The 12906-nt window shown below is 46.6% G+C and overlaps 1 protein-coding gene across 1 annotated transcript; it reads left to right on the plus strand.

Annotated features, from left to right (window-relative positions):
• Nucleotides 1–1544: 1544 nt before the first annotated feature.
• FGF3 (fibroblast growth factor 3) lies at nucleotides 1545–10402 on the plus strand. The gene is made up of 3 exons (XM_074542172.1): nucleotides 1545–2696; nucleotides 4468–4571; nucleotides 8335–10402. The coding sequence occupies exons 1-3, from the start codon at nucleotides 2447–2449 to the stop codon at nucleotides 8665–8667; spliced, it is 687 nt and encodes a 228-aa protein (XP_074398273.1). The 5' UTR covers nucleotides 1545–2446; the 3' UTR covers nucleotides 8668–10402.
• Nucleotides 10403–12906: the final 2504 nt, after the last annotated feature.

Here is a 12906-nt window from a genome sequence, read left to right on the forward strand (position 1 = left end):
CATTAATGATGGACCTGTGAGTGTTCCCCTCCCTAACAAGCGGAATCCACATCGCTCGGGAAGCCCGAGATGCCCAGGGCGGAAAGATTTGCGGCTGATGGCGCTAATTATGAAAATGTGATCAAGATGGAAACAATTTGAGCAAAAGTCATTAGCGTGTTACTCTTCCACCCACCGGTCTTTGGGGTTTATTGCTGCGGCGGGGGGCGGCAGGAGGATCTTGCGGGACTGGCGTGGGGGTGCTTGCAGAGCGCTAATGAAAATGCCCTGCGAATCCCGAACCGGAAAACGTCAGATGCGCATCCACGGGGCGATGCACCAGTCTCGGGACAGAGCCTGGGTTTGCTCTTAGGAGATCGCTGTAATTACTGGCAGTAATTGCGCTTTATCTTCCCTTCAAGCGGTGCCGGTGAAAGCACCTTTCAGGAGACTCGTGGCACGCCAAGAGTTATTTTTCTGTTGCCACAGTTGTCTCGTAGCCCATCAGAGGTTACTCGTACCCAGGAGACGATTTACGGAGCATCCCCGAGAGGAAGGTTTTCCACAGAGGTTCTTCCTTTGGGAGAGACTAAAGGATTTGGCCCGCAAGCAACACCCCTCACCCTCCAAAAACTGGGGTCCTGCACGTTTAAGATTTTAATTTCTTTACTTGCATACACTGCTTTTATAGCTTCCAATGGATACACCGGGACCACACGGCAGTGGCATTGTAGGAGAACAGCAATAAAGAATTAATTGTACAAACATTTATCATCCCCAGATCAAACTCTCCTCGTGAGGCTGGGGCTTAACTTGCGGAGAAGAAAAGGGGGAGGAAGGGTGGTAATGGCGGAGAGGGTGCTTGTGGGGATTTTTTTTTGTGTGTTTCCTTTTATTCCAGACGACTGTATAATGAAAATCCTTTTAGCCTTGAAGAACCACTAAATATTAAGCACAGCTTAAAACAGGGAGTAGCTTTCGAGACGGTTTCATCCTCCTACCATTCCTTTTAGGAAAAGGTCGTACCCCTTCCCTTATTTTCCCGCTAGTAAAAGCTTCCCTTCTAAAAGTAGTCTTTAACGTGTAAGAAAATCCCCCTGCTCTACATAGGAAGGTATTTAAAAAAATTTATAGACCTCTTCATGTTCGCCAGTTCCGGGAAAAAAAAAAATTATATTGATCAAGGTCAAACGCTCGAATTGTGACGTGACTCACTTCAAAGGTGTATTTGTGTGCCCTTCGAGCACATTAATACTAATTATCTCTCAAACACTTCCCCAAAACTCCTACTGCCTGTTTCAGATGCAAATCTAATTAACGAGCTGCCTTTGAGGAGCACGCAGGGACAGCGTAATTCACGGAGCTGTTGAACCTTTTGCCTTCTTTTATATTTATTTATAGGTAGCTCCATCCTCTTTTGAAAGCGTAGGCAGTGGTGTGAAGCGACAGGGTAGCGAGGGCAGCTCCGCGCCAGCTAATGAGACTTTCCAGGAGTCAAGGAAAAGGATTAGCCACGACTTCTTGCAAATGCGCTAGGGGATGTACATCAGAACACTCGCCTTACTTTGCCTAAGTTAATTTGGGAATGATTAAATCGTGAAACTCTATCTAAACAACGCCTAATAGTCCCTAAGAGCGAGCTGAATGATTTGGGAATGGCTGTTTGTGCTGCTCACCAGGGGCAGAGCAGGGCACCCGCACACGCACGGCGAATCCCGACTGCAAGCCCGGGGGTTCTCTGCCCCCAGCGCCTCCCGGGGAGCCGGGACCCGCACCCCCTCCTCACTCCTCTGCCTTTAACACTCCCCAAAGCCTCCTCCCGAGGATGGAGCATCATCATCCCCGTCCATCCCCATGCTTGGCTCGGCGGAGGGTCCGCGGGGCGGGCGGCCCCCGTGCGGGGGTGTGCGGTGTGAGAGAGAGGGAGATGCTGTGTAATTTTATCCACGCTGCACTCTGGGAGTTCACACGAGACTGATACCTTTTGCCTCCTCTCTGCTCCGTATCAATTGGTCGCAGATCGGGCTATTGTTGCAGGAAGCTCCTTTTATTTCTATGCTCCGTCGATCAACTATTTTCCCCGCAGTCTCCTGCCGAAATTCAGCGGCTCCCTCCTTCTCTCCCTCCCTCCCTCTCTCTCTCCCTCCTTGCCTCTCTGTCTCATGCATGCCGTCTGTCTATCTGAGAATCCAAGGAGAAGGCTGATCACGGCAGCTGCGTGTAACACAAACAGCTGGGACTCTTCGGTGCCCTTTGCCGATGTCTATTGATTTAAGTAAATCTGAGACAGATAAAAGGGCCCGGATCGAGGCTGATAAAACCCCGCCGATGCTGCGCGGCTCGCAGCAGCGTGCGCTCGGCATCTCCGGAGCGCTGCAGGCAAGACGCCTTTAATGGGAGCCCTGGTGCCTCTCGCTGCGAGCCTCGCTCTCCCCGGCAGACCCAGCGCCGCGGCCACCATGCCACGATGGTTATAACCTGGATCCTGTTCCTGGCCCTGCTGCAGGAGCCGCGCTGCCCGGGCCGGGCCGCGGCCGTGCCCGAGCCCTCCGGAGCCGCGCCCCGGCCGCGCCGGGATGCGGGGGGACGCGGCGGTGTCTACGAGCACCTCGGGGGAGCGCCCCGCCGCAGGAAGCTCTACTGTGCCACCAGGTACCACCTGCAGATCCACCCCAGCGGCAGGATCAACGGCACCCTGGAGAAGAACAGCGCCTTCAGTGAGTACCGCGCTCGCCTGGCCCCGCACCGCTGCCCCGGGCCGGGAATGGGGAATGGGGATCCCTCGCCCGCATCAGCGGAGCTGCCCCGGCCGCTGGACGGCACCGACGGGGCGGTGGCGAAGCTGCTCCTACCCCGCGCTGCCCGGGATTAATTGTACAAAATTACAATTGCCTCCTCGGCGGGCACCTGGGCATCTCCCATCTGTGTCCCCCTCCCCTCCTCTCCCTTCGCCTCGTCATCCCGGGGGCCGCCCCGGTGGCTCTTTCGGACGCGCCGCTCCCCTGTCCCGGGGCTGGCAGCATCCCCGGCCCTCGAACAGGGCGGGAACGCCCTGCAGGGTGCGGGGACCCGACGGCCGACCCGGGGCGGCGATGCCCGGGGGTCAGGAGGAGACCCCCAAAGTCCCAATTTCCCCGACGGGGACTGCGACCCTGCCCTGCGCAGCCCGGCCGAGCTGTCACTGGGCTCCCTGTCCCCTGCCCAGCACCTCCCGGGCCCATCCCGGAGCCCTCTGGAGCTGCCCGCGGGTCCCCGTCCCGCCCCAGCGTGGCTCCCGCGGGGGCTAAATCACATCTGTCCCTGTGACATGTGCCGGGCAGCGGCGGTAATTAGCATGAAAGCGGATCTGTCGGGAGCGAGGGGGTTTGTGCGAGGGCGGCAGGAGGGAGGAGAGCGGGGCTCAGCACCGGGGGAGTCCCCGCCGCCCCAGGATGCGCAAATCCCGCCCGGTGATGGCACACAGAGATAGGGAGACCTCAGGGATGCGTCTGAAGTCCATAAAGGAAAACCACTATTTCCTAGAGAAGTCCCCCCTCGCTGTCACGGCCCGGAGAAGGCATCCTTCAACGGCCAACCGGTGCCTGATTCAAACCAGCTGTGCCAAACCCAGCCCAGCTCTCCCAGAGCTCCCAGCAATCCAGCTCTGCACACGGGACTTGGAACCCAGCTCTGCCTTCAGGCTTCCCCTAAGGCAGCAGGGGGTTTGGGTGCCAGGGTCACCTCTCACTCTCAAGCGCTCATAGAAAGTACAGAGCAGTCAGGATGTGGCTGGAGAGCTGAGAGCAGGGTCTGAGCAAGCCTGATGGAGAGCCATGCACATGAAACAGCATCCTCTGGGTCATCTGTGCCTCCATGGGTGTCCTGGCACCTTTGGCTGGACATTTGGGCAGGTGTTGCACCACTTCTGGTGTTGCAGGATCCCCTGTTGGATGGCCTGAAAACGTCCTCCCTTTTAACTTGTCTCAGACAGTCATACAGCCCTTGTCTGGAGGGCAGCACTGCCTTCCTAAATCTCAAGAGCCTTTCATGATTATGTTCATGGCAGCCTTGCTCAGGCTCACCCTCTGGAGACCTCAGCAAGGGCTTTGTCCTGAAATGGGCAGCTTGTGACTGGCTTCAATAAGTCAAGAGCTCTTGTGTTCCTAAGCATTAAAAGGGATGTAAAGCTTTTTATGCACATATAGGATTAAGTGAACCTCTAGTTCAGTGTCGGATCTTTTTCATTTTTGAAAGAGTTCAATCTCAATCAGACATCTTGGGGTTTCTTGTCCACCTTGTCTTGAACAATTCCCACATCATCCTTGCTTTGTATAGTTTCAAATAATAATAATTTCTTTCAAATAATAATAATTTCATTCATGTAATTGCCCTGATTCTTGTGTGAGCAAGTGGTAGCTGTGAGATCACACTCCTCAGGTAAGCAGCCATGCAAATGCATCTCAAAAAATTGCACCTGAGCAGTAACACATCTCTTGATTCTGTTTCAAGGTATTCTGGAGATAACTGCTGTGGATGTTGGAATCGTTGCCATCAAGGGCCTGTTCTCTGGCAGATACCTGGCCATGAACAAGAGGGGCAGACTTTATGCATCAGTAAGTTTTACTGAGGCCTGGCCTGTCATTTCCTGTGGGGGGGAACGGGTCTAGTGGGGAGCACTGATTTCTTATAAAATCAGTGCCTGGAATTCTTACAGCCAACCAGTGAGTGTATTCTTAAAAGTGGGGAAAAAGCAGTGTTCTTACCTTCTTACTGCCTGGACAGCTGCAGGTATGTGGAATGTCAGAATTGTCCGTGTTTTATATGGATCTTGGATGGCAGCAGAGACAGGCCAGGTAAAGAGAGTCCACAAGTAACTGAGCATTGGTGCTGCAGGAAAGCAGCCTCCTGATGGGAGTTTCCTTGCACAGAGCTTATGGCTGGGCAGTGGAAGAATTTGCAGTACTAAAAGGCAGGGCTATGCAAGGAAAGCAAAAAGGAGAAGGTGCTAGAAGATAAAGGTGAAAATAAACACCTTATTTTACTCCTTTAACCTAATTTTTTTTCCTTAATCTGTGAGATAAAATCTGGGGTGTGCTGATATAAGTGGGAGCCTTGCCTCCTCAGCCCAGACAGTATCTCCCCATAGTGAATAAAATACTTCAGCTTAGACTTTTTCACACTCGGGGACACATACCAGGGCACGTTTGGTCAGCGTGTGCCTGCACACTTTATCTCCCTGCTTGAATTTCTTCCACTGTCTTTGATTACATCCCAGCAATCTTGTGATCTCTCACTGCAGGACAGCCCAAACTGTGCAGTTTCCCCATGAATCCTGGGGCATGGAAGCAGGTTTGAAAAGGGGAAATATGGTGGAGGTGAAATTTACTCCCTCCTAGAAGTCATTAGATGTAATTCTGTTGATTTGGGCAGCAGGGCATACCCTTGAGGGATGTGATCTTTCCCCATGAGGACCCAGCCTAGGTGACACAATCAACTCTGTCCCTCCCCACGTTGACACCTTTAGCTCCAGCTTTTCAGGAATGTTCCGGCACTGTTTACCACCCAGTTACTTTAATGTGCCTCATGTGATGCTCTCTGATTAAGGGGGCTGTGTGTAAAGATGAGTGTTCTTTGCTACTGTAGAGAACCACACTGCAAACGATTTTGGCCAAGGAAAATGCAGCTGAAGAGGAATAAGGGCATGGTAGCTCTGCTTGCCAAAGTTAAGGCAGAATATTAAGCAGAAGTTAATATTCTGATTGAAATGGGTATATTTTTCAATGAACCTCCTCCATCAGTTCAGAGCCAGCATCTGCCGCAAAGAAATTATTTGGAAGGATGATTTTTTCAAGTTCTTTCTCATCTTTCTCTCTTTCTTCTTCAAAATAGGGGTTTTCCCTTCAGATTATTTACACTGAATTAAAATAAGACTAAACAAATTCTGAGCAAAAAGCTCCTCTCCTAAAGTGCAGAAAAGCCAGGAGCAGGACAGCTCTGAGACTCCTTTTTTCCTGGATTTCTCTTTCTGGTGGTAGGAGCATCAGGCCATCTCCTGATTGTTCATTCTCTGGTTTGTTCATCTGTCATGTGCCAAAGAACATCAGCCATGGGAGGTTTCTCTGTAACTTGAAAAGATAATTTTCCTCTTCCAGCTCAAGTTTGAGAGAGGCTGATTCAGGCTTGTGTTTCAGGGAATGATGCTCCATTCCAGCTTTTTTCACAGGAGCAGGAAGGGATGAGGGCTCAGCTCAGGGGAAACTTCTTGTCTTTGCTTGCCTGACTTCACTGCTATCACTAGCCCAAGATCCTGTGCAAGGCCCCTGTTTAAAAAACCTGACTATTTCAGGGATAATTATCCAAGGAGCATTTTATGAAATGGAATTAGAATAACTCCATTACCCCTCACTTCACCCATTTCCCCACATCAACAAGATGGGTTTGTTGAGTCTGCAGAATTTATCCTGTGCGATAAACCCTTCCCAGGCAGAAGGGAGGCAGGCAGCAGGACAAGCCCACCTACATCTGGTGGCTGTGTGGGCTCCAGCCCCACAGCATCTGAGAGCCTTGTCCTCGCAAGGGAGGGCGCTTCCGCTGCACAGCTGGGAATCCAGGACATGTGGAGTCCTTTAAAACCTTGTTCAACCCCCATCAGTGTTTCTGGAGAGTGAGCAGCACTAAAGACAAGCTGCTCACGGGGTCTAGGGCTTCTCAGGCTATCTGTGTCCTTTCCACGCCCTCCAGACAAGGAGAAATCAAACCCCACGGTGCTGGTTCCTTTCTGCCTCTGTGCTTCACGCATTTTAGATGCTGAAATCTCAATCCCACAGGTGCAGCAAGGATGGGTTTGGAGTTAAGGAAGGATGGGCAGTGTGGGAACTCCTTTGTCTGTGCTGGTTCTCCTGCTCCCAGGGAGCGGGAAGGAGTTCCTCGTGCCAGGCTTTTGCAGAGAGCTCTCTCAGTCAAGGAGCAGGTGAAAAGGGGCAATTTTGGGCAGATCATGTGAAATGTGAGCAAGTGGGATGGGTGTATATTGTGCCTTACAGTTTGTGATAAAGGAGCAGCCTGGCATTTTGGAGGAGCACACTGGTAGGCAGAGCGTGCTTTCAATTTCATAAATTTCATAAATTTCAAGAAGCTCCATAAAGGTATGTTTTACTGCTCAAATATCCAGTCTGAACTGGATGGAACAGACTCCAAGTGTTTCTAATGACTAATACACAAATTGAAGAGACACACTTTAGACTACACTGTAGGATTTTACCTTTTCAATAGATGGCAGAGGTTGATAGGCAGCAATTAAATAATCTGTCCAGTTTCACAGCTGCATTAAATTCATAAGCGCATAAAAAAATTGCAGCTGAACAACTGAACAATCAGTAGAGCTATTCACCCCTATTCACATGCCACCTTTTTGTTTTCAGTTTGGTTTTGGGGCTGCTCCCTATGGTCTCTGGTGCACAGAGTGCTCACACTGCTGACAGAGATCACCTTGCTCAGGCTCAGTGCTTCCCTCCTGCCTTCTGGGGTTTTCTTACCAAGTGTATTCCTGTCCTTGTCCTAAAACTGAGGAGAGTCTGGCTTAAGATTTTTTTGTCACCACATTTCTCTTCACAGAGAAAAGCAAGGCACAATTCTTCCCAAGAATATTTCTGGGTTTCACATTCTCTGAGCCTCAGAGAAAAGAAAATCAATTCTTAATCTCATTTGCTCTGCCTGTGTTTGTGCCAAAGTAGAGTGCAACATGGAGATTGTTTACCCAGAGTGATGGGATTTTGTTTCCTTGGCCTGTCAGGGCCAAGTGTGTGTGTGTGTGTCAGGATTGTTGGGGGACAGTCACGAGATTCTGTGCAGTGGAGTGCTTGGCAGATTCAGGTTAGATGTAATGTAAAATAGTATAGAATTATAATATAATATAATATAATATAATATAATATAATATAATATAATATAATAATAATAAAGCAATTAATTAATATAACATAATAAAGCAATTAATTAGCCTTCTGATAAGATGGAGTCCTCCTCATAATTCTCTCCCCTTCGTCGGGGATAAATAGTATAATAAATAAAAATATCATATAATATCTTATAACAATAGTATAATAAATTGATTAATGTATAATGTATAATGTATAATATATTATATAGTATATAGAATATAGTATATAGAATATAGAATATATTTACTTTTTTATATTAGATATTTATATATAATATAATATAATATATAATGATATATGATAGAATATAATAATGATATAATAAAGTAATTAATTAGCCTTCCTATATGATGGAGTCCTCCTCATCATTCTCCCCCCTTTGTCGGGGGTGAAAACATCCCCTATATTTATATTTTTCCCCATGTTTCCTCCCCAGGAGAGCTACAACGCCGAGTGTGAGTTTGTGGAGCGCATCCACGAGCTGGGCTACAACACGTACGCCTCGCGGCTGTACCGGACCGTGCCCGGCCGGGCGGGCAGCCGGCGCAGAGCCAGCGCAGAGAGACTCTGGTACCTCTCCATCAACGGCAAGGGGCGACCCCGCCGGGGCTTCAAGACCCGCAGGACACAGAAATCCTCTCTCTTTCTGCCCAGGGTGCTGGACAACAAAGACCACGAGATGGTCCGGCTGTTCCACGGCAGCGCCAAATTCCGGGAGAGTCTCCTGAGGGCGCCCAGCAGGAACCAGCGCAGGAGGAGAGGGCACTGATGGAGCTGCTGGAGGGGCTGGCAGGGACTGAGCCTTCAGAGAGCTACCAAAGGACTCACAGCTGTGATTGTACCAGGGGCATGAACACTGACAGGTTTTATACTCTCTGTGATAGAACCAAACCCCACATCGCTTGCTTGTAGCTGTTGTAGGTTTTTTACCTGTGGGGAAGGAGATGGGAGGTAAGCTGAGGCACAGTGAAAGGTAGATCAGCTGGGTGTAATAATTTTGCAATGACATTCATGCTTTCTTTTCTTAAAAAAAAAAATCATTCAATATTCATTTCGAACGTATTTTCATTCTAACCTGCCATAGGCTATTATCTCAGTGTTGCCCTCCCAGACCATATGGATATTTAACACTTACCAAATTCATGTCCACAGAGAAGGTACAGTGCTTTCATGGCTCTTCTGGCCTTGAGAGGCTACATTCTTATTTTTACATAACATAGGAGTTAGAAAGCTGGTGGTTTGTTTCTTTTAATTTACATATATTTATTTTATGACCACCCATTATCAATTATACTTTTTCCAAGACTGTCCAAGAAAAGTAGGACTGTCAGCTACTTCAAACATTTCAAGAGACCTGCACATTACCAGATTATGTTTGGCCTTGTGCTCTTCATTTCCCAGAGTTGGGCCCTAATAGTTGAGAGCTGGAAAAAGGAAAGATTGCAATGAAATAAATGCTCCATCTGAATTTAACAAAAGATCTGTAAGTTAAATCTGACATTACAGAGAAACAGACAGATTTGAATCCCATTGCTGGTCATATTGAAAAAAGAGTTCTTGTGGGCTGCTTTTGAATAGACCCATTTAAATGTGCTCATTTAAAACTAGGTAGGGAAAAATCTTCCTTTCAGGAGGAGATGAAATCTGTGAGAGAGAGAAGTAAGATGAGTTCACAGAATGAGGTGACCGAGCCTGGGTTTAGCACTGCTTACATCTCCATAAAGGTAAAACCAGAAAGGTGTTTTTATACCAAATAATGTGTTCCATTCCTTCCACCCTCCTATCTTTTCTGTAAAATTCTAAAAGAAGGAGGAAAGTATGTTTCAATAAGAAAGTCAAAGTTCCTTGATCTCCGTTCTTTTTTGTACTAAAATAATGTAAAAAGCCCTTTCAATGATGTACATTAAATAATGGTGCACACAGAATAGACCTAGGTTTAAAGAAGAGCAGGGAAAACCATGACCCATGGCTCCCAAATTTTCCAAAATAACAAAAAATAGTTTTTACAAAATAACAGAAATGGGATCTTCATGGAGTTAACCAGGCAGCCTCATGTCAGGAGCCACTGTGCAAAGATGAAACAGAGAGACTGAAGAGGAAGCAGAAAAATTCAGGTTTTCTCTTTGTTCACTGTCCTGCCAACCACACAGGGCCCAAACTGCTGCAGGATCCAAGGTGCCTTCTGAAAGGGAAGAAAATTAAGTTTTGCCTCCTGGGCATCAGGGCTGTTTTGGGGACACTCTTGGTTCTGCCAGCTCCCTGTCCAACTCCCAATTGCACTTCCACTGGAGGTGGGAGATGACTGGGCAGGAAAGGGGGATACAGGAGCCCTCCCAGCTCTCCAGCTCCAGGAGCAAAATGCAAGGGAAGGAAAGTGTCAGCAAGAAAAGATCACATACAGTTGAAGGCTGAGAGACACTGTTTCCCTCAGGTGTAATTTCTAAATAAATAATGAAAAGTATTTATTTGATCACTCTCAGATTTACTTGACCTCAACTTGTAGCAAAAGCACAATCCATTCTCAGCTTTCTCTCCCCTAAAATTGCTGTTAATGTAAAGTTAATGACTACTGTCTGCTTCAGATGTTTTTGATAAACCTGATGGTCTGAAGAAAATGACCAAACTCATGTTTCCCATGACACAAAGAAGCATCCTCACCCCTGCTCCAAGTCCATTTCCTATCAAACCTTTGCTCTTCGCTCCCAGCTTTTCTCAAGGGCAAGGGTTTTTTTGTGCTAGCTGTATCCCTTGCTTTGCAGCACCTCTTTTGTTACCATTTTTTCCCCTAGTTCTTTTCCCCTGCCTCTCTTTTCCAGATGGCCCAGCTCCCTACCATAAAGGATCAGCAGTGGGTGATACAGGAATATCACTAATTACAAAACACCTTCCTACTCCTGCCTTTGTTTAGAGCTGTATTTCATGCTTGTGGGAATACTGTTTAAACAATTTTCCCATAGGAAATCACAACAAAGTTAAGCTTAACACATGAATTAAATTCTTATTTCGTGTTAGTTTTTGTCCCAGCAAAGCCTAAAATGCTATCACTGTAAAAGAAAGGAGAAGGGAGACAAAAGAAAAAATAATTAACTCATTGGACACAATGTCATTCTAACTACTGTAGGTAAGTGATGATTTTCACATCAACCTAAAACAATTTCATCCACATTCTTAGGATTTTTCTTTGCTCAGTCTCATTGCAGCAATTCAAAGGAGATAGCTATGGGATTTGGCTTCTTTTTTTTTTTTTTTCTATCTTTTAAGAAACATTAATGTTCTTGTTGAAATGCTTTTCATTACAGACATTCATTGCTTAATATTCTTTTAGCAACCTTGAATTCCACAGTTCCCAGACACTGACAGCCTGAAATCTTATTCATGACAATGATCCCAGTTGTATTTTATATCCCATTTTATTCATTTTGATCAGAACCACAGTGGATGCCTTAGAGGAGGAAGTATATTTGAGCTATTTTCTCCTTAGGATTAAAACATCAAGAAGTATCTCCTCTCTTAAAAGTTCCTTGAGTGAATCCACACCTTTCCATTGTACAGGAACTTTTTCTTTTGTGTTTTTTGAGGAAGATGCAAACTTTACCTCTTTGGGGGCTCCAGATATTCTGCAAACTTCACAAACTTCAGAGCACAAAGCTATTGCTGTTCTTACCCTGGTGCCAGGAGAGGATGCTCACCACAATTTCATTCATTCCCTTCTGCTCTGGATGACCCTGCTTGGATCCTTGGACCCTCCAGGGCTCCCATCCACCAACCTGTCTGTGATTCAGTGATCAGCTGTCCTTAATTCAAACTGATTATTGTTTTGGAGTCCAGCTCCCTCTCCCAGCCCCTCTGATTTCTCTCCATTCACCAAGGCTGCTCAGTTTGGGATCAGCAGTTCTCCAGCCCTCTCCAACCATCTGCTGTACTAACTTTCTGTTCTCTCCCTTAAATTCACTTTCAGTAGAGCTGCCCAATTGGATGGTAGGAACAAGAATGGAGCAGCTGGTGTGTGTACTTCCAGAAACTGTCTTTTCAGGTTGCTCTTCTGCACCATCTCTTTCCCAAACTCTACAAGGTTCCTCTTCTTCATCCCCTTCACCTCCTTCCCATGGCAAAAATCTTTCCATTTGTGCCATTTCTAGCACTTGTAGAACCATTTCCTCAGAGTTTTGTACTTTTAAAAAACATTTTTCTGCAGAAATTGTAAAAATTATGCAATTTATTTATTTATTTATTTTTACTTTTCCACTCACTGACACATTACTCAAACAAGGCTTGAAAGTCATTATCTTTTCATGAGGTAAAGGACAGTGAATTGAGGGATTTTGGCAAAATTTTCATTTACTTGCTTCCAGACAGAAGATACACACCCTGGTCTGTGACTTCTTGATTTTTATCTGGAGCAGAATTTTAGTTCTAAAAAAATTTTTAGCCCATCATAGCTCTGTTCACCAACCTCATGTAAAGTATCCTGGCCTTTGGTGTTTGTGTTGGGACTTTTGTGGCTGTCTCTTGGCAAAAAGCAAGAGCTGTTCTTGAAACACAAACAGTTCCCCCATGCCAAAGAACTAAGCCAAAAGGCAGGAATTGTTTCCCAATTTACTCACACCTTTTTTCCTCCACTTTCTAAGCATGGATTTCCCTTCTCTTTGACCATCAATAATTTGCCATCCTGAGATTATATTCTGGTAATTCTGTGATATTTCTGGCTCTTTGTTTCACCACTTTATAGAGGTCTGATATTGGCTTCTACAAGCCCTGCTCCTATTTCCTGTTTCCCTCAGCAACAGCAGCAGTGAAATCCATTTGTATTTGGAAACTGCTTCACAGTTATTTCCCCAACATTTCTCAAGGTAATCTTATTTAATTCCAATGAATGTACAAAATCTGTTTTTCTCAGTCACCACAAGCATGAAAATAATGCTAGAAGGGAAGTTTTGTTCATACTCTTTACTAACCAGCCCCAAAACCCTCTCTGTTCCGAGTCCTTTTGTGAGCTCTTGGATTTCCT

The sequence above is a fragment of the Zonotrichia albicollis genome, chromosome 6, assembly GCF_047830755.1.
Source record: "Zonotrichia albicollis isolate bZonAlb1 chromosome 6, bZonAlb1.hap1, whole genome shotgun sequence".
Taxonomy (NCBI): Eukaryota; Metazoa; Chordata; class Aves; order Passeriformes; family Passerellidae; genus Zonotrichia; species Zonotrichia albicollis.